A 22,445-nucleotide genomic window follows, 5' to 3' on the forward strand; every position below is an offset into this window, starting at 1 on the left:
TACACGAAGGTTGCAGCAGCCGTTCAGAATGCAATCCAGTGCTCCCCTGTCATCTATGATGAGAAAAAAAGAGCTACTACCCAGACATCACTGGATCGTTTTTTCAAGAGGGCAGATAGAAGTGAATCCAGCAAGGAACCAGAACCTGTGCCATCCGCGTCAGGCGTGAGTGACGTTGCAGCTTGCCCTCCATCTCCTCTTGCTGATGACCCTTCAGCTCTACCATCTCCCACCTCCTCTCCCTCCTCCAGTCAGTAACTCTTCTGGCCTGTTCACTCAATGCCAGCCCCTGGATGACAGCTGTCCTACTGTACGACTGTACTTTTCAAGGTACTGTACTATAAGATTAAAAATATTTTTATTTTTGGTGTTTGTTTTTTATGTATTATTTGTGTGAAAAATTATAAACCTATTACAGTACAGTACTATACAGCCGACTGTGTTAGTTGGGTACCTAGGCGAACTTCGTTGGACTTAAGAACAAATTGGACTTACGAACGTGCTCTCAGAATGGAACTCGTTCGCATGTGAGGGACTTGCTGTACTTGGACGCTTTTAACAAAACCTCTATTAAAACTTGCTTGCCACCTTTCAGTCCTTAGCTTTAAAAAATAATCCTCCTCAACAAATAAGTAGGAGCATTTTCTGAAACGTTAACACATTATTGGTATTCGTTGTAGAAATAAACAAGATTATAAAGGTATAGCTGACTAAAAGTAAGGCATTGGCTTTGAAATAATTAGGCACTGGTTTCAGAAACAAATCAAAATTTTAGGCAGTAGAAACCACACAGTCACTTTGTACATGAGTACAACATACCATTTACTGGTCGAAGGCTTTGACTTTCAGCTGACGGACTGCAGGGCCGACTCAACAGGTGTACGAACCTCCCCACTAAGCACAGTCATTGACGGACGCCTCGGCCCCCTCTGCCCTGGCGGCTCTGAGGCCCAGCAGCCTCTGCTGACACCTGCTGGTGTCCATAGCAGAGTTTCCTCCTCCTGACCCGCTGCCTGGACTTCTGGTCTGTGTAGTGGATATTGGCTAAAACAGCAGGAAAGGTGTTATATTAGAGGGAGAGCTGCTCTATAAGATCTGGATATTAATGGCCAGGCATTAATCAGCACCAATAACGAAGCCCAGGCAGGTATCTAGAAAATTCAAATGGTGAAACCGGCTTTTGCAAGATTGCTTTTCCCAAACAGGATATTTGTTCGAAAACCATCCATATCCACCTCTGTGGAACCCATTCATTCTACCACTCCCGATCTCCTCCCCATTTTAAGCAAGTTATACCCAGAGAACAGAGAAAGGGCTGGCCTCATTCTCTTAAAAAGGGAATTTAAATTGTTCTGCTGTTGTTAATTAGCTCAGTCCTAATTGGGAACTATGCCAACCAGAAGAAAGGGGACATGCACACGAAACTCTTGACAGGTGATGTGCGAAGGGTGAGCTGCACCCGGGGACAACGCTCCTCAGGAAAGGAAATGGGATGGGAAGATTTCTTGGAAAAAAGAAAAATGAATTCTTCCCTGGGTCCAAGAACATTGCTGGGCTGTGTTGTTGGAAGCAACAGGTCAAGCAGAGAGAATTGGCAAGCAGCAGGAAATAGCTGGCTTGTGAAGGCTCGGCTCTACTGCCCAACGTTTGATGCGGGATAATCTCATCTGTCTAGATTGTCCCTAATTGGGACGAATAGTCTCCTTTGTGAAAATAGCAACACAATAGTTCTTCCCAAAATAGAGTATGTGTGTGCCAGGCACAGAGCTAGGCCATCTTACCGAAGCTCAGAGCAATCCTGTGTTATTATCCCCATTTAACAGGACAAGAGACTGAGACCCGGAGAGGCCGAACCACATGCCCAAGGTTACACCTCCACGCCAGTGACAGTCTGTGTGTGTCCTTCCAACCCAGGGCTGTCTGACTTCAGAGCCAATGCTCTTTCCTCCTCCTCATGCTTTCCTAAAGCAAACATTGAAAGATAAATAATTCCAATGCAGGCAAAAGTGCACCATTTGCCTTTTTCAATTTGTATAATTTTAAATGTCACCACAAGTTCACTTCTAAATCACTTTTAAAACAACTAACTTTGTTTTAAGGCGAGTGGGGAAAAAGCCCTGCTGTAATTTGTACAGTTGTAGAATTCGCTGTGCAGTTTTCTACTCGGCTTTCCAGGGACAGTTCAAACAGAAACAGATGACAATCTAGGACACTTATCTTGCCTATTGCGAATACCCACCACCGCGTTTTTTTCCAGCTGGTAAAAAAGCCATCACACGCGGTACACAATGGCCTCCAGGCACACACAGGGACTGCACGGCGAAGAGAGCTGTCAGCTGCATGCCTAGGCAGGTGTGGCAGCAACCAGCTTCAGACGAATAAACACCAACTGTAACAAGAGTTTTAATCTCATTTCCTCAACTGCATTAGAAGCACATGTGCATTCAGGACGGCTGGCCGATTACCGCAGGGCCCAGTCCATATTAGTAGACAAATCTACATGACTGTCCTTCAAGTAAAAGAGCGTCTAGAATTTATCCGGTCTACTTTGCTAAGGGATAAGCTTCAAGAATCTATAAAGTTTTGCTTTAAAATTCAAATATAATCCTAAAGTCATTCTTTCATTCAAGAAATATTTGTGCTGGCCTATTAGGTGTCAGCACAATTCTACATACTGCCGATAGCCTGTTAGGAGACTGACTAGAAAAGGATTTTTTAAGAGTAGAGTTAGAGAGACAGGGAGTGCTGCAGGGGGCAGGCATTTGCTATTTTATACAGGGTGAGCAGAGAAGGCTTCTTTAATGGCATTTGAGCAGATATCTGACAAAAATGAGGGGGCAGCCCATAAAAATAACTGGGAGAAAAGGCATTGCAAGCAGTGGGAAGAGCAAGTGCAAAGGCCCTGAGGTGTATGTTTGGCATGTATCAGGAAGAGAACCAAGACCAAGGTGGCTATTGCAGAATGAGGGGAGATGTTAGATAAAGCCACAGAGGTGGCAGGGGCTGATCACTTAGGGCCTTGTATGCCTCAGCAGGAAACTGGCTTTTTCTCTGAGTGAGGTTTTTAAGCTGAAGCATGACAGGATTTGACTTATGTTCTAGAAGAATCACTGTGACTTCTGGGTGGAGAATTGTAGTGGGGTAGGAGTGGGAACAGGGAACCCAGTTAGATGGCTACTGCAATAATCCAGGTGAGGGATGCTGGTGCCTCGGACCAGGTGGTAGTAATGAAAAAGGCTACTACTGGGCTTCCCTGGTGGCGCAGTGGTTGAGAGTCCGCCTGCCGATGCAGGGGACACAGGTTCGTGCCCCGGTCCGGGAAGATCCCACATGCCACGGAGCGGCTGGGTCCGTGAGCCATGGCCGCTGGGCCTGCGCGTCTGGAGCCTGTGCTCCGCAACGGGAAAGGCCACAACAGTGAGAGGCCCGCATACCGCAAAAAAAAAAAAACCCAAAAACAAAAAGGCTACTACTGGACACTGGATATACCTTAAAGGTGGAACAAACAGGGCTGGCTGATGGACTGGATGTGGAGTATAAGAGGAGAAAGAGAGATGACTCCAAAGTTTTTGGCCCGAACACATGGACAACTAGAGTTCTTTCCTTTGCTGGGGAAGACTGAGGAGGGACCAGGTTTGGGGAGAAAGCTCAGAGGCTTGGTTTCTGACATGTTAAAGTCTGAGATATCTATTACTTGATGCCTATTAACCATCTTAATGGAGTAGCCAGTTAGATGTACACACGCAGGATTCATGGGCGAGATCTGGGCTGTTGTATAAAGTCAGGAGTCCACAGCATCTAGTAGTCATTTAAAGTTGTGAGATGCATGAGGTCATTGAGGGAGTAGAAAGGTTGAGAAGATGAGAAAGGACCAGCAAATGAAATCAGGATGAGTTGCCAGGGGCTCATGAGGAAGCTAAATGAAGACCACGTTTGCAAGTAGGAGAGTGCCAAGTCAATCTCTGTGTCAAATGCTTCTGATAGGTTAAGTAATTTGAAGACAGAGAATCATATTCCTTTGGCAACAGGGAAACCATTGGTGATCCTGACCAGACCCATTTCAGTAGAATAATGGGGATGGAAGCCCAACTGGAGAGAGTTCAAGGGAAAATGGGAAGAGAGAAAGCAGAAAAAAAAAGAGGGTATGTATAACCCTGTTAAGGAACTTTGCTGTAAAGGGAAAATGGGACCACTGCTGTGGGATGGTCAAGATGGGAGACGTTACAGCACGTTTACATGCTGCTGAGAATGATCCAGTGGAGAGGGGAGGTGAGACGACACAAGAGAGGGAGAGGCTGACTGCTACGGTGGAGCTCGAGAGGCGGGATGGATGCACGAGTAGAGGACAGACTCAGAAAGGAGCACTGCTCATTCACCACCGTCACTGTGGTGGAACAGAAGCAAGCTATCTTCTGATGACCACTGTTTTCTCAGTGAAATACGAAGCAAGGATAACAGCTCAGAGTTAGAAAGAGAGGAGGTGTTAGAACTGAGGGCCAAGGACAGTGATGGAACCAGGGAAGTGTTAAGAACCGCAGGGCAGCATTAGGAACTCACTTGAGCTCAGTAGTCATGAACTAAAGCTTTGTCAGTCAACATGTTCTCAGGCAGCCATGCAGCTATTCAGGGCAGGTGTGGAGAAGGCAGAGTGTGGAATTAAACCTGGGGGCTTGGGGGTGGTGAGGGTCCTACAAAGGCATGATAATGGAGAACCAGAAAATCTCAATTAGGTTAGGGGAGGGACAGGGAGAAGACAGTGGAGTCAACGATGGTGGAGTCTTGTGAGGCTGAAGGGCTGTGGGAGAGGGCACCAGAGGGAGAGAAAGGGAACGGCAGTAGGCAGTGGTTGATGAATGAGAGGCATGATGCCGAGACGAAGGCGTGGACGAGGATGTGGTTACTGATGATAACTATGGCTAAAGTTTGACTGTAGGAGCAGGTGGCTGAGACCGCTGAGCTGGCCAGTGACTGCGAGGCCCCTGGTACTGGAAGGCTTGCCTATACCAAATGACGCCAGGAGTAGTATTGGCATGAGCCAGGAGCTGATCTGAGTTTGCAAGGAACAAGGGGGACTGGCACTGGCCCTACAACAAGGGGGTGGGGAGGCAGGCGATGTACAGTCTGATGGCATAAGGCACAAAACTGGGGGTTACGTGGAGGAGGAAGGGGCAATGATCAGGAAATTAAATGGGATTCTTGTATTTCAGTACATAGGATTTAACAACAAAAGGATTGAACATGACAGTCCTTGATCTTTCTGGCTCTCATTTCCCAAGAAGTGAGAAATGGGGGGCAGAAGCACCCACAATCTTATCCTTATCACTTGCCTTAGTCCTGTTAAAGAATCAGAGCCTCAAGCGTACTCTACTCACTCATGGACCACAGAATATGATTATTGGGGGTGGCATTGTTCCTGTGTACTGGACTTAATAGGAAGGAGGCTAAAACCAAAGCCTTGAATCTCTAAGGCAACATTCCCAGCATTTTCCAAACGGTTTGCCTTCACGTATTTCAGGAGTCGTATGACATCACCTGGGACCTGAAATGGATTTTCTCCATCTTAAATCTCGCTGCCTATGAATGACATTACTTACTGAATACTCATGAACCAGAAGCACAGAATAGAGTCGGGTCACTGCTCTCTAAAAACCCACATTGCAGAGCAGCATGACACACACCCTGCATATTCCTTTTATTTCTTAATTTTTATTGGAGTATAGTTGCTTTACAATGTTGTGTTAGTTTCTGCTGTACAGCAAAGTGAATCAGCTATATGTATGCATATATCCACTCTTTTTTAGATTTCCTTCCCATTTATGTCACCACAGAGCATTGAGTAGAGTTTCCTGTGTATACAGCAGGTTCTCATTAGTTATCTGTGCTATACATAGTAGTGTATGTATGTCAATCCCAATCTCCCAATTCTTCCCACCCCCTCTTCTCCCCTTAGTAACGATAAATTTGTTCTCTACCTCTGTGACTCTATTTCTGCTTTGCAAATAAGTTCATCTGTACCATTTTTCTAGATTCCACATATAAGCGATATTATACAATACTTGTTTTTCTCTTTCTTACTTCACTCTGTATGATAATCTCTAGGTCCATCCATGTGTCTGCAAAGGGCACTATTTTATTCCTTTTTATGGCTGAGTAATATTCCATTGTATATATGTACCACATCTTCTTTATCCATTCCTCTGTTGATGGACATGTAGGTTGCTTCCATGTCCTGGCTATTGTAAATAGTGCTGCAATGAACATTGGGGTGCAAGCATCTTTTTGAATTATGGTTTTCTCTGCGTATATGCCTAGGAGTGGGATTTCTGGGTCATATGGTAGCTCTATTTTTCATTTTTTAAGGAACTTCCATACTGTTCTCCATAGTGGCTGTTATCAATTTACATTCCCACCAACAGTGCAAGAGGGTTCCCTTTTCTCTGCACCCTCTCCAGCATTTATTGTTTGTAGATTTTTTTGATGATGGCCATTCTGACCAGTGTGAGGTGATACCTCATTGTAGTTCTGATTTGCATTTCTCTAATAATTAGTGATATTAAGCATCCTTTCATGTGTTTGTTGGCCATCTGTATGTCTTCTTTGGAGAAATGTCTATTTAGGTCTTCTGCCCATTTTTTGATTGGGTTGGTTTTTTTGTTGTTTTTTTGATATTGAGCTGCATGAGCTGTTTGTATATTTTGGAGATTAATCGCTTGTTGGTTGCTTCATTTGCATAAATCTCCCATTCTGAGGGTTGTCTTTTCATTTTCTTATGTTTTCCTTTGCTGTGCAAAAGCTTTTAAGTTTAATTAGGTCCCATTTGCTTATTTTGATGTTTGCTGTAGGTTTGTCCTATATGGCCTTTATTATGTTGAGGTAGGTTCCCTCTATGCCCACTTCCTGGACATAGTTTTTATCATAAATGAGTGTTGAACTTTGTCAAAAGCTTTTTCTGCATCTATTGAGATGATCATACAGTTTTTATTCTTCAGTTTGTTAATGTGGTGTATCACATTGATTGATTTGCAGATATTGAAGAATCCTTATATCCCTGGGATAAATCCCACTTGACCATGGTGTATGATCCTTTTAATGTGCTGTTGGATTTGGTTTGCTAGTATTTTGTTGAGGATTTTCACGTCTATGTTCATCAGTGATATTGCCCTGTAATTTTCTTTTTTCGTGATATCTTTGTCTGGTTTTGGTATCAGGGCGATGGTGGCCTTGTAGAATGAGTTTGGGAGTCTTCCTTACTCTGTAATTCTTTGGAAGAGTTTCAGAAGGGTAGGTATTAACTCCTCTCTAAATGTTTGATAGAATTCACCTGTGAAACGATCTGGCCCTGGACTTCTGTTTGTTGGAAGATTTTTATTTTTTTATTGATTTAAAAAAATTTTTTTGGCTGCATTGGGTCTTCATTGCTGCACGCGGGATTGCTCTAGTTGCGGCGAGTAGGGGCTGCTCTTCATTACTGTGCACGGGCTTTCTCATTGCAGTGGCTTCTCTTGCCACGGGCTCTATGCGTGTGGGCTTCAGTAGTTGCAGCACATGGGCTCAGTAGTTGTGGCGCATGGGCTCTAGGGCGCATGGCCTACAGTAGTGTGGCACACGGACTCAGTAGTTGTGGCACATGGGCTTAGTTTCTCGGTGTCATGTGGGATCTTCCTGGACCAGGGATCAAACCCATGTCCCCTGAATTGGCAGGCAGATTCTTAACCTCCCTGCACCACCAGGGAGGTTCCTGTTGGAAGATTTTTAATCACAGTTTCAACTTCAGTACTTGTGACTGAGCTGTTCATATTTTCTATTTCTTCCTGGCTCAGTCTTGGAAGGTTGCATCTTTCAAAGTATTTGTTCTTCTAGGTTGTCCATTTTATTGGTGTAAATTTGCTTGTAGTAATCTCTTATGATTCTTTGCATTTCTGTGGTGTCCACTGCAACTTCTCCTTTTTCATTTCTAATTTTATTGATTTGAATCCTCTCCCTTTTTTTCTTGATGAGTCTGGCTAATGGTTTATCAATTTTGTTTATCTTCTCAAAGAACCAGCTTTTAGTTTCATTGATCTTTGCTATTTTCTTCATCTCTATTTCATTTATTTCTGCTCTGATTTTTACAATTTCTTTCCTTCTACTAACTTTGGGTTTTGTTTGTTCTTCTCTCTCTAGTTGCTTTAGGTGTAAGGATAGGTTGTTTGAGATTTTTCTTGTTTTTTGAGATAGGATTGTATTGCTATAAACTTCCCTCTTAGAACTGCTTTTGCTGTGTCCCATAGGTTTTGGATTGTTGTGTTTTCATTGTCACTTTTCTCTAGGTATTTCTTAATTTCCTCTTTGAATTTTTCAGTGATCCATTGATTATTTAGTAACATATTGTTTAGCCTCCATGTGTTTGTGTTTTTTACAGTTTTTTTCCTGTAATTGATTTCTAATCTCATAGCATTGTGGTTGGAAAAGATGCTTGATATGATTTCAATTTTCTTAAATTTACCTAGGCTTGATTTGTGACCCAAGTTGTGATCTATCTTGGAGAATGCTCCACGTGCACTGGAGAAGAAAGTGTATTCTGCTGCTTTTGGATGGAATGTCCATTAAGTATCAATTAAGTCTATCTGGTCTAATGTGTTATTTAAGGCTTGTGTTCCCTTATTAATTTTCTGTCTGGATGATCTATCCATTGGTGTAAGTGGGGTGTTAAAGTCCCCCACTATTATTGTGTTACTGTCAATTTTCCCTTTTATGGCTGTTAATATTTACCTTGTATATTGAGATGCACCTATGTTGGGTGCATATATATTTACAATTGTTATGTTTTCTTCTTGGACCGATCCATTGATCATCACGTAGTGTGCTTGTCTCTTGGAACAGTCTTTAAAGTCTAATTTTTTTTTTCTGATATGAGTATTGCTACTCTAGCTTTCTCTTGATTTCCATTTGCATGGAATATCTTTTTCCATCCCCTCACTCTTAGTCTGTATGTGTCCCTAGGTCTGAAGTGGTCTCTTGTAGACAGCATATACATGGGTCTTGTTTTTGTATCCATTCAGCCAGTCTGTGTCTGTTGGTTGGAGCATTTAATCCATTTACATTTAAGGTAACTATCGATATGTATGTTCCTACTGCCACTTTCTTAATTGTTTTGGGTTTGTTTTTTTTTAAGATTTTTTAATGTAGACCATTTTTAAAGTCTTTATTGAACTTCTTACAGCATTGCTTCCATTTTATGTTTTTTGGCCACAAGGCATGGGGGACCTTAGCTCCCCAACCAGGGATTGAACCCACCCCCTGCATTGGAAGGTGAAGTCTTAACCACTGGACCTCCACAGGGAAGTCCTTGTTTTGGGTTTGTTTTTGTAGGTCTTTTTCTTCTCTTGTGTTTCCCGCCTAGAGAAGTTCCTTTAAAAGGAACTATGCCAATCAGGGATCGAACCTGTGCCCCCGGCAGTGGAAGCACAGAGTCTCAACCACTGGACCACCAGGGAAGCCCCGTATGTTTCTTTTAAATCATTATACATTATATGATCCTCTCACTAACAACCAAAAAATGAGCCTCCAAAGGCCATTATCCAAAATCAGTGTTAGTATTATAACCCAAAATGCACACTTGGGGATGGGGGACTGGTCTCAGGTCCGATTCATTGAATAAATACATCTCCTTTGATGGAGGGAAATGACAAAAGCCGTGCTCTCCTCTACCATGTCCTCACTTCCCATAAATGCTGAAGGTACAGAGGGAAAAGGTCGATAGTGACCATGAGCTTCATGCTGGGGGTTCAACATGAGAGATGGGTACTTTCCAGGGCCACAGATACCCAAGACCCCCCCATCACGACAGTGGAGTTCAAAATGTTCACCTCAATCCAAGTAAGAAACTATGCCACGTACTTCAGTTACCTTTGCTAATCTGATTAACCATGAGAGCCTTTTAAGAGTAAAATGAAGGGAAGCAACCTGTAACCAATAATCAGAGCCCCTCCTCCAACACACATGCATGCCCACACAGCGAAGAAAAGAGGACCAGAGTCTGGATCCTTGGACACCATCATACTTGGACTTCTCTGTGCTCTAGAGATGTAGCTCAGCAACCTCAGGCTCCTCCAGCCCCTGCCGCCACATGCAGGAAGTGGGAAACCCTCACTCTCCCCTCGCCCGCCCTCCTCAGCAGTGAGCAGCAGTTTTCCCAAGGGGCCCAGGCCAGGCCATCTCTCTGAGTGTCCCGCATAGGCAGGAGCACCACCACCTCTCCCGCATGCATCTGGAACAGGCAGAAGGGGAAGGGAATGAAACACCTTTGCTGTGGCAAAAAGCTCCTCAGATTCCCATAAAACTAGGTGATTATTAAGTGGGGCTAGGGCCTGTATGTTCCTTTGGCACAAGAAGAGAAAGTAAGTTCAACTGAGAATGGCAAAAATGCTTGGAGAAGGGGTGGCAATCAACAAAAACTGGACACAGTCTCTCGGCCCGTGGTTGACAACCTTCATACCATGCTTCTCCAAGTGCCCGACACCCCTTGTTTTCGGTGAGTGGCAGAACGTTCTTTGACTTTCCAGATTTTAGGCCTTGGGAAAGTGGCTTAACATCTGACAGCATCAGGGTTTGGGGCTCCAAATTGAAGTTGATGCTGCTGCACTGCTCATAATAAGTATCATAAGACATCTGATGAGCACTTACCTCATGCCAGGCCCTGCCTACTCAGTCCCATGTAGGCAGTGTCTCACTTGATCCCCAAGACTCTGTGAGGTGGGCGTCATCATCTCCACTTCACAGATGGGGCTACTCACAGCTCTACCCAACTCGAGAACTTGAATAATGGATAAGACACATGCAATATCTGGTATACAATGATGATTCAAAAAGAAAATGAGACTTCTATATATAAGAGAATGATATTTTAAAATAATCAAATGATAATGCTTTAAAATGCACATTTAAATAATGATACGTGTGCAGAAAAAAAAGCTCCTCAAGTATAAACACCAAGTTATGCAAAAAAGTGACCTTTGAAGGGGATTTTTACTTTTACCTGAGTTGTTTTTAACAAGCATATATTACTTGTATAACTTAAAACACACTCAAAAGATCAGAAACATTAAAAAAATACATAGAAAAAATAACCTAGATGGAATATGCTGAAATATTAATGGCAATTGCCTGATTGATTTTTTTCCTTTTTCTTTTAATTTCTACACATGCATTAGTTTTTACTAATTCTTAACACAAATACGTTCTCCTTAAATATACAGATACAGGCTTTTACCACCTTCACCTCCCAATTCTAGGCCCCTCCCCAGAAGTAATCGATGTTATCAATTTGGTGTATATTCTTTTGTGTATATGTATATATGTGTATACAATGTGTATATTCATATACACACACGTATTATATATACTCATTACATATATATTATCATTTTGTGCCTTTTTTAAACAAACGACATCAGTTTATGAGTCTCTCTGCAATTTTATCCATCAAGATGTCTCAAAGATTGTCCCATGTCAGTAAGTAATATGAATGTGCCCCATTGTTTTAGATTAAGTAGTAACCCCGAGTATAGATATACCAAACGTCATTTAGATACTTACAGCATTTAGGTTGTTTACAGTGTTTTTCTACTATAAATAACACTGCAGTGAATTCCCTTATAAATACCTCCTCCTGCAGGCATGAGAGGGTTTCTTTGGAACAAATTTTAAGAAGCGGAACTGCGGGGTCAATAGAAGATGTACATTTGTTATTTCAATAGATAGCACATCAAATTGCTTGACCAAGTGACTGCACATGACTTTATACTCCCACTGGCAGCGTAGGCACACATCACTGCCAATACTTGTTATCAAACCCTTTACTTTTTGCCATCTTGATGAATGGAAATGATACTCTGTTGTTGTTTTAATTTCCTTGAATAACAGGATGTGCATCTTTTCACATTTTTATAGGCCATATATGTTTGCTTTTTTTTTTTTTCTTTAACAAATGTCTTCTTTACAAAATGTGTCCATTTTTCTGTTGCAGGTTCGTCCTTTTCTCATTGACTTGTAAGAGTTCTTCATATATTCTGGAACCTAATCTTCTGTCTACCTTGTAAGTGCAAGTAGTTCTTCCCAGTCTTTGCTGGCCTTTCAACCCGTTTATAATTTTTCTGGGGGGAGGGGGAATCTAGTTGCTCATATAGATACATCAAACTCAGAAAATTACGGCACTTGCACATTTTGTGTTTTAAGAAGGCCATCTCTACCCCCAAGGTCATAAAAATAATCCATTTTTTTCCTAATAAATTCATCATCTTGTTTTTCATGCTTATTTAATCCATCTGAAATTTTAGTGAATGGTAGGAGGTAGGGTCCTTAATCATTTTTTTAATGCCTAGGCAAGGGATAAATATCCACCTTTCTTCACTGATTACAAATACTACCTTTATTATATACTAAGTTTCCATATACAGCAGTCAGTTTCTATTCATTGATTTTTTTGGTCTACTTCTGTATCACAACCAAGATGTTTTAATTACTACAGCTTTAAAATATATTTTGACATCTGCTGGCAATCCCCCCTCCTTTTTGTTTTTCCAAATTGATCTTGGCTATTCTTATACATTTGCTTTTCCAAATGAACCTTAAAATCAGTTTGTCAAATCCCAATATAAATCCTGGGATTTTGATTGAGGTTGCACTAAAGTACAGATTAGGTATAAATCGACATCTTTACTACATCAAAGCTTCCATCTATAAACATGTTGTATCTCTCTTTTTACATCTTTTATATACTCTAGTTAACATTTTATAGCTTTTATGCACAATTTAAGTTCAAGATCAGGCACTCATAAAGTCTCTTATTAGTTCTTATAACTTGTCAGTTGATTCTCTTGCAATCACATTGTCTGCAAATGAATGTGTAGTCTCCTTTCCAATGTCTGTGGGTCTCACTACTTTTCTTTTCTTATTGCACTGGCTACAATAAAAGGCAGAACAATTATGAATAGTACTGGTAATAGTGTCCTCCCTGTCCTATTCATCTAATAGGTTTGCTTAAGCACTTCTCCATTAGTAGGTTTTCTGTGGGTAACCTTCAACAGGTTAAGGGGATTCTGTTCTATTCTATTTCTATTCACGCATGGGGTTGCCCATCATCAGATGCTTTTTGGGGGCAACACTGAGATAGCACAATTTCTTTCTTCTTTATATATATATATATATATATATATGTGTGTGTATATATATATATATATACAGACTCCGGACACGCAGGCTCAGCGGCCATGGCTCACGAGCCCAGCTGCTCTGTGGCATGTGGGATCTTCCCGGACCGGGGCACGAACCCATGTCCCCTGCATCAGCAGGCGGACTCTCAACCACTGCGCCACCAGGGAAGCCCTTCTTTATATATTTTGAGAATTATGTACATTGATAAGTTTTCTATGTTTTGAACCAATCTTTCACTCTTGGTTAAAAGCCCTTTTTAGTCGTAAAGTATTTTAGTTTCTGATTTTTACATCTGTGTTTACAAGTGAAAAAAGCCTATATGTAACTTTCTAATAAGGAAAATAAATACACGCCAAAACAAAGGATTAGACATATGTACATATTTTTGCATTATTTGTTAAAAAGAAAACATACAGGTAAAGGTATGCTTAATTTTTCTTAAAAAAGAAACAAAGTGTGTGTAAATTGAATGTTTGCAAAATAATCAAATGGAGTATGCTTTAACCTGTTCTTCTACCTACTGAATTCCCTATTTGGGTTGATGGTGTCACCATCAATCCAGTCACTCACTCCAGGAAGAATCATTGAAGTCTCCACTCCTCCTCCTACACCTTCCACACCAGCCATTCACCTAGTCCCAAAGATCCTACGTCATACCTCTCCTGGGAGGCCACAGGATGAAATGGGCAAGGTGGGGAATTTAAGAAAGACCTCGATCCACTCCCAGTGCAAATTACTGCATTGCCTTGGGTAAGTTACCATACCTCCCTGGGCCCCAATTTCCTCAGCCATAGATAGATAAGATACTATCAAGACTAGAGAGTTGTGGTAAAAATTAAATAACACATGTATGTACCTAACACAATGCCTGCCATCTAATGCATGACCAAATGTTAGCACTATGTCAACAAGGTCTCCTCTTCTACATTCCCCCCTTCTGTCAAGTCCTAGGGGAGTCCTTCGAATCTTCCTCTGGTCTACGACAACTGTCCTCTAGTCTTTCTGCCATCTGGACATTGCTGCCAAAGCTTACGTTCTAAAATACAAATCTAATCATGTAATTTATCTGTTTAAATCTTTTCACTGGCTCCCAACTACCTACTAGATAAAATTTCCAACTCCTCAGCATAGCTTATAAGGCCTAGCTCAACAGACCTTCTGCCCTTACCTTCCTCTACTCCAAGTGCTTTGTCTTTAAACAAAGCAACGCATCTTCTGGTTATGTTAACCAGACTTTCAAGTTTGATTTTTTAAGCAGAATAGGCTTTCTTAAATTAGCCTATACCACAATGAAACCAATTTGCCCTTCTAGCAGTTTTAAGCTTCATGGAATAATTCTAGAGCCAACTAACCTCTCTCAGAGTTCCAATTAGATGCATGCTGGCTGAAAGGCCCCCTTGAATTCACTACTCTTCGGGTGCTGGTAGTCCATCATTAAAGTATTATGTTATTTTGAAAGAATGTATCATCCATGACTTAGACTTGTTCTCAATGAACAATTTTCTTCCAGAAGTGCAATCATCCTGCTATCTTCTCTCTCCAAATAAATGAGTTTGATTCTATTATAGTTTGCTCCTGAAGTCAGGAAACACAGCTCAGAAAAAAACATTTCAGCAATGTTATTTGTGTGGGCTTAATACAAAAAGAAAGAAAAGCCCTCTAACATCAGAAAACCTCCCTAAAATATACCCAATTCAATTTCATGTGTGGTGGTGTGTAACATGGTAAGTGAAAAGATGGCATTCATGGTCATAAGAGACTCTTACAATCCCTGCTAGCCAAAGATAGTAACAGGGGTCTAATTAGAAACTATGGAGAAAACACAAAATAAACAGAATGACCTTTAAGTCTTATAATCTTTTTAAAGAATTCAACATGCAAGTCACCAAAATGACCTCTAATTTCAGAAAAACAAATTATAACTAAAGAACCAACACTCCATGGTGATTTTTGAATCACTATTTCTTTCACTTAAAAAAAATCACGTTTTCCCCATAAATAAATATATTATTTTACAACAAGAAAGAAAAAAATGAGACCTGCAGAAGAGAGAACACACAGCAGATTTTACCTCAAATGGCAGAGCTTGGGATTAATTTTTTTAAGTTTATTTGTCAATTTAAAAAACTCACAGTGGAATAAAGAGCTTAATACAAGTATGCAAAAAGGAAGTCCTGTGAAGTTTTCACCAGGATGAAAGGGGATTAGCTTTGTAGTTCTTATAGTCGTCTTCACAGAAGAATGCAATTTCAGTTTCATTGGCTGAAAAAAAAGAAAAATAGAAAATGGAAAAAAAATTGAATGTAAAACTAGATTTTAAACAAGTATGGAAATCCATTTCTTTGATTCAGTGCTTTAGTTGCCTAAAGTTAGAAAGATGAGTTACTTGTTTGATTTCACATTTCACAAAATCAACAAGAAGTATAAGTTGTAGTTATAAGACTCTAGAATTCAACTGATTAAAAAGAAAAATAACCAAAAACATTAAAAACAAGAATTAACACATGAATCTGGTTTTCAGGAAATCATAAAATTGCTCATTTATAGTCCTCTTAACAGTCCTAGAAATAATAAGCCTTTATTTTTTCTTACTGAAGAAGGAGGAAAACACTTTTTTTTTTCCCCTCTCTGAAATTGGCCTGTAGGTATAATAATTTAATACTTAGAGAATCAGTAGAATATTTTACAGATCACTTTACATTCTCCCTCATGACCCATCAAAATATGTGTCTGAAGAAGTTAATTTTTTGCCTGCTTATGACTAATTCATGAGGCTTCAACAATATGCAAAGTGAAAGACACAAATTGGCTTCTACCGCAATACCTTCAAATACCTCTAATTATTCACAGGGGATATGGCACAGCTAAAGGACCCACAAAGGTTCAGAGCAGTCACAATTCTTTCAACTTAACAGGTCAAGGACTCTGTCTTCTGAAACAATAAGTCAGCAACATTATTAATTCAGACTGGAGACAAACCTGATGGAAAGCCTTCCAATTATTAAACATGCGATTCTTTAAGGCGTCACGCCAACAAGTTCCACATTTGTTTTTTAAATTAAACCAGAAGTTAATACAGTCTGCTTAGCTTTTACAGAAAGAGCAAAAGGGCCTTCAGAATCTTGACAAGAAAACAGACAAGGTTATTTGTAAGGAATACTGATCACACAATTAACATAGCCTCCTAAAACTGACAAGTGAAACTCTTCAAGCCAAATAAATAGGATAATAAGGAAGGATGCCAAGGATTACCACTGGTCTCCTAGTTTACAGCTCTCATCTCATTAGAATTTATCACAGAAGAACGAAATTAAAGAACTTAGCATGACATTTCTTTAAAAATGCTTTTTGCTGCTTTTAAGAATACCAAATTTAATGTTTCTCAAACCTAAATTACCGTGCTCTTTACAGAAAATATAGAAATACTGAAAGAGGAAAATAAAATCACCCATAGTCTCAGATCCTCATTCCAGTCCTACCGTATCTTCAAGATTAGATGAAGATTAATCTTGATAAAAATCAGATTACAAGCTTTTGTCACAATAAGCCTGGATGTGCGTGGAGGGTGTAGGGGATGGGGAGACACAGAAGAAAGAAGCTGGGAATCAATGAGAGGGGCTGTAAACAAATGCACCCTGGGCAAACAGTAAGTTAAGCTACAGTGAAATTTTACAAGAAAATAGCATTTAAAAGAACGGCTAAGAGCTCTACACTTGGAATCAAGGGGCTTCAAAAAATTCAACATTCAAAGAGAAGATATTTTGAGATCTATCCTTCATATAAAAAGCTCCTGGGGTTTCCTTTTTTGAAGAGAAGCAAGCCCAAAGGTACACTACATAATTTGCAAGTGATTCTAATATCCTCCTCCTAATGGAGAATGAGCAAAAGCCCCCTGTTCTTAATAATCGCAATGCAAGGTTTCATCCATGATGTGCTATTTACATACAGAACTTTACATCGTGCTTTGCCCACACAGCACTTTGCTCAATACACACTAACTGTAATTACAATTTTACTTACTGCAGTTGACATTTATCTCTGTACCCCTTCTGAGAAACTAATATATCGTATGGCTCTTCAGGACACCAATAACAGGTTTAGAATTAAGCGGATAAAACGAAAGAACTGACAAAGCATTTTTGTTTTGACACACAGGTTCTCTTCGTTCTAATTAACTTACAGATCAATCCATTATCTACATACTACATATAATACAGACTCAAAATGAGATCATCTAGGTAAAGATTTTATTTTCAGATGAATGAATTTTTTTCAGGAAAACTAGATTGACAAATGGGTTAAAAACTCAAATGGTCCAGGCTGATGAAAAATTTTCACCCTTAAATTGGAGAATAACACACAAATTAAGAGTTAGTTGCTCTGAACATTCAAAAGAAAGACATAAAATGGATTTTAAACTTTAGTAATGTGGTCCTCAAACAGAAGTAGAATATAATGTTTTTTTAATATCTATAGAACTCTGTTGAAAATGTTTGAATGATTTCACGTATTTAGACTGCAAACTGACTTGCCAATTAAAATGAAAACAAATAACGAACGATTTTCAAGACCTCTACATACCACCCTTTCCACCATTATCCCTTAAATTCCTGCTTCCCAAATTCTATTTAAAATGGCTCCAGAAGAACCCTCGGGAAGTCTACCACATGCCAGTCCCCTAGGGCACCTGATTTTAAATTAAATGTGCTGCAGGCGGCAGTGCACTCAGGTGCACAGTGCTTTGGCATGTGAATCTGAAATGAATGTGCATTCTCAAATCCAATAAATACACTCCAGCTCATCCCTTTGTCTTACTATCAAATGAAATCAAGTAAGAACTCTCCAAATACATTTGTGGTTCATTTTAATACTGACTTTCAAGTTTAATAAAATGAATGCAAGCTAGGACATCGCATGTTGGATATGAAATTAAGAATTTTATAAAGTTTCCATTATAAAATACACATATATACACCTTGAACAGTAAAATAATGACTTCAATTTTTTTAAATACAAGAAAAACAATTTTAAATGTAAAATCTCAAGAAAAATTAAGTGCAATGTACTTAAACTCCTCAACTAACTTATTTCAATAAACTCGCCTACCAACAAGGATTTAGTGTATAGTTTCCAAATCCCTAGGCTTGTACTAGTCAGTACCAAAGCTGGGCGCAGCACAGCAACTGTCATCTGAGGAAGGAGACTGAGACGTGCATCCTGACTGCAGTACAGATAATTAATGATCGGGGCAGACTATCATCGGGTGGGCTGTAATGTGAAAATAACTGCAGATTATTGGCAAAAACAAAACCAGAAACAAAAAAACCACGAAGGGCCAGGTGTGATTTCTGCAGCAATTTGAGACCAAAAGGACAAAGTTTCACCCTCTCCCCTGGTCCAGGACTATACCCCGTCCTTGCAAGTTTCACAAAATCCTAATCTACAAATCATTTAAAACCATGCTCTCTGCTGAGTTATGTTTTTAGCTTTTCACCAAAGGAGGTCAACAGTCCAACAGATAGTTCCAAACCACTGTGTCTTTTATTTCGTAGCTGCTTGAGCGTCTGTTTTCAAGCTGGCAGAGAAGATTTCAAACTAGTTTGAAGAAAACAAATAGTAAAATGAATCTGACCTTTGATAGACTGGACACTGTGATTTCCACAACAACGAGGGGAGGGCAAAAAGGGAAGAAACATGTCTGGGAGGTTCCTTCTGACCCTCTTGCTCTGGGATCTCAAATTCCCTGGTCCCACCACCTACTTAATCGAGTACAAGACCACCGCTGTTATGATGTTAACGTGAACAGCCAGTTTAACGCGCTGTCAAAGGAGAAAAGCACGTATGCCCCAAGATATTACTACCGAAAAGAGAATGGGAAAGGGACCCAAACCTTCAGGAAACACAAATCAAATATGATCCTGATAAAGAAGTGGGAGCCAAGGAATCCTATAATATGAGCTGCTTATCCAAGATCACCCAGAGGTGCTAGGCACAAAGACTGGGTTCTGGTTGTGGGCAGACAACAGGAGTGACACATAAGATGAAAACAAACCACAAGGGAGTTTAGGAATTATTACAAGATCTGGCTTGATGCGAACTCTTCCCACAGATGAGCACTTATGGTTTGGCCGCCTGTATCTTGTTTTAAAATATTTCCAATGAAACATAACTGACTTTAGAAGAGTTACCCTACCCAAGTTTCTTTCCTAAACCAGAGAAGATTCAAAAGATAGCAGCAGTAGAATGTAGCGAAATGAAAGAGATAAAATATAACCCCAAAAATATTTAACACGTAAATTTATTACTTAGGGGAATTAGTCCATAAAACCACAATTGTTAATAACAAGATGAAAATCTTTAAATTATAAATAACAATTCTAGGTAAGGCCTTCTTCTTCCTTCCACAAAGCAAATCTTTTTATTTATGTATTTTAGAACTAAATCCACAAGCAAAAACCTCCCCTGACGTCAAGCGTAGGCAGAATATACAATTGGGATCTGCAATGTAGATAAAAGGCCAGAGAATTTCTCGGTGAGAAAAGAAATCTTCAAACCAGCTTGTTCCCCTAATTTCCCCCCTCACAGTCTTTCTTTTCCTTTCATGGTTTTTACAGAAAAGTCCTAATGATACATTTGTTACATTGGCATTATTCCCATGGCAATTGGCTATGATAGCAGAGTGACAGCTCTACAGAAAGATCAAGTGGTAAAAAGGGAGAGAGTGATGACTTAGAATTTTTCTCTTAAACCTCTTAAAACCCTAACCAGGCATGGCACCAGGGGAGGGAAAATTCCCTAGAAAAATCACACACTTCAAGTATCACTTTTACCATCTACTTGCACTTAGAATTTTTTGCACTGCTCTAGGCAACAAAGGGGAACATGCAGGAGAGGGGATCACTCCCCACAGGGACCAAAGTCACCCTCAGGCAGGGCTGCAGGCTTGCCATGGCAGGAGAGCAGTTTGAAGTACCACCCTGAAACCAGTGGAGAACCCACAAAAAGGACCTGATGCTGATCTAAGATCTATGGCCTTAAAACAAGAATGACAAAAAGAGGGATTTGATTCACACCGTTATAGGTGGTTCGTTACTTAAGTTTGAAATTAGTAACAATTAAACCAACAACTTGATGTTTTAACAAATTCAAAACATTTGCCAATTGCTTTCTCCAAGATGGCTTCCAAATAAACTAAGGGGGCCTTTACATGCATTGCTCTAGATGCTTTCATATACATTCTTTTACTCAACCCATGAAAACCCTCTGAAATAGGTTTAATTATTTCCATTTTGTTTTACAGAAATCAAAGTAGAAGTTCGAAGAGGCTAAATGGCTTCTAGGTCACAAAGCAAGCAAAATGTGGAGCCTTCATTCAAACCAATTTTCTCCAAATTTAGGAGTTTATTCCTTAAAATTCGGTCCTCACTTTACAAGTAATACATGTAAATAGTAGAAAAAAGTTTAAATTATCAATGCAAGAACAATTAAATAATGTGGAGAATAAAGGGAAAAAGATTAATTACTGGCAATGCCACCACCCAGAGAAACCATTTCTATAATTTTAGCATATGATCTTTTCTCCATATACAGACATGTAAACACATTTTAAAATAATAATGGTATCACACAATATAGTCTATTTCCATTCAATAAACAAAGCTCTACATCAATGAATCCCAAACAGAGAAGGTGAGAGATAACACCTCAGAAGGCATATCACAACCTGGGGGGAGTCACAGAGTTGAAGAAGCACTTCTGTTGGCTTGGTAATAGATATGACAGAAAATTAAGTTTGAGAAAGTCTTATTCGTCAAACTGACCTACAGAAAGTTAGAGGTAATACAGCTTCCGAACAATAGTACGAGAGAACATTCATTTCCTTACACTCCCTCAGATACTACCACTGTTCTTCACGTCTGCTAGTCTTATAATCACTGCTTGTTGAAGGTCACCCAGACATTAAGTGGCAGAGTCAAGCTGTGAATCCAAGCACTCTGACTCCAGCCTCTAATTCTTAACCACTAGAGTAGAAAACTACATAAAATAGTATCTATTTTCATGTGCATTTCTCTCACTTCTAATAAGGCTGTACTATTTTTTATGTTAGCTATTTCTTCTATCAGTAGAATTTATTTCTCCTTTTTATACTAATTACAAGACCTCTTTATAAAGTCAGGCTAATAACTTTTTCTTTGTCATATATGCTGCAAATATTTTTTCACAGTTTATTGCTTCTCGTTTAACTCTACGTGGTCAAATCTATCATTTCTCCCGGCTTTATGGCTTCTGGCTTCAAAGGCATGCCCTTTCTAAGGGCATGCCCTTCTCCCCAAGATTATGAAACTACTGACTTACATTTAAGAAAACTTTTTTACATTATCACATTTAACCTATAGAGAATTTATTTTGGAATGAAGACTAAGAATTTAAATTTGATTTTCCCAAATGTTTTGGCAATGGTCCCAACGTTTTCTGGCTAATTCATTCTTTCCCACACTTATCTGAGATGTCAAAATTTTGTTATACTGTGAAATTTCTTTTAGTTGGTTTTTGGATTTTCCATGGAGCTATCTGTCAATTCCTATATCAATACCAGTCTATTATACTAATTATAGTTTTATGCTTAACAACAAGCAGTTGTTAAGTGCCACCTGCTATAATAATATAATAGCAATTGAAGAAATAAATGCCAAATTGAAAATTGTTTTTCCAAATAACAGCAATCAATCTCATGTATTCACAATAAGGAAAGACACTGAATCTAGCCAATAGTGTAGACTTAAACACAGTGAACAAGTCTGACGTTATACAACATGGTATTTAAAATCATATTTAAATTGGAAGATATGTCAGGAACCCACTTTAGCCACATGTGTCATTTAAAAATGAATTCCTGACAGATGTGACTAAAATAACTCAATAAAACACCTGTCAAAAAAATGTAAGGCTTCCTAACATGGACTTCATGAACTTTAGAGTGATCCTTAACCCGTGCATATAAAAAAATTAGAAAGTAAGTATGATTTGTGCTGTTTCATTAGAGTCACTGACCACAAAGGCATGTCAGAGGCATAATGCCTTCAACTGCTCACATCTCGCTCACAAACTTCATCCAACTGCCACATCATTTGTAAGTGTACACATAAGTAGAATTATAGTGACATCTAATGGTCATAAAACATGTCACACAGCACTTCTTTAAAACTACATGCATATTCCAAGTTGAAAGGCTAAATCAGGCAATTTTTCAA

At 39.6% G+C, this 22,445-nt stretch overlaps 2 protein-coding genes across 4 annotated transcripts in view; one reads left to right on the plus strand and one right to left on the minus strand.

The window, feature by feature from the left end:
• STEAP3 (STEAP3 metalloreductase) overlaps positions 1-12,284 on the plus strand; it is an 84,596-nt gene extending 72,312 nt beyond the window's left edge. Inside the window, exon 6 of the mRNA XM_067742172.1 lies at positions 12,008-12,284. Within this exon, the coding sequence (XP_067598273.1) occupies positions 12,008-12,034 (27 nt within the window). The 3' untranslated portion in view covers positions 12,035-12,284. The remainder of the gene's footprint in view (positions 1-12,007) is intronic.
• A 2,996-nt stretch (positions 12,285-15,280) lies between these two features.
• C6H2orf76 (chromosome 6 C2orf76 homolog) overlaps positions 15,281-22,445 on the minus strand; it is an 86,309-nt gene continuing 79,144 nt past the window's right edge. For all 3 annotated transcript variants that reach the window (XM_067742173.1, XM_067742174.1, XM_067742175.1), the window contains exon 7: positions 15,281-15,456. In XM_067742173.1, the coding sequence (XP_067598274.1) occupies positions 15,380-15,456 (77 nt within the window). In that variant the 3' untranslated portion in view covers positions 15,281-15,379. The remainder of the gene's footprint in view (positions 15,457-22,445) is intronic.

Source organism: Pseudorca crassidens, chromosome 6 (genome assembly GCF_039906515.1).
Source record: "Pseudorca crassidens isolate mPseCra1 chromosome 6, mPseCra1.hap1, whole genome shotgun sequence".
Taxonomy (NCBI): domain Eukaryota; kingdom Metazoa; phylum Chordata; class Mammalia; order Artiodactyla; family Delphinidae; genus Pseudorca; species Pseudorca crassidens.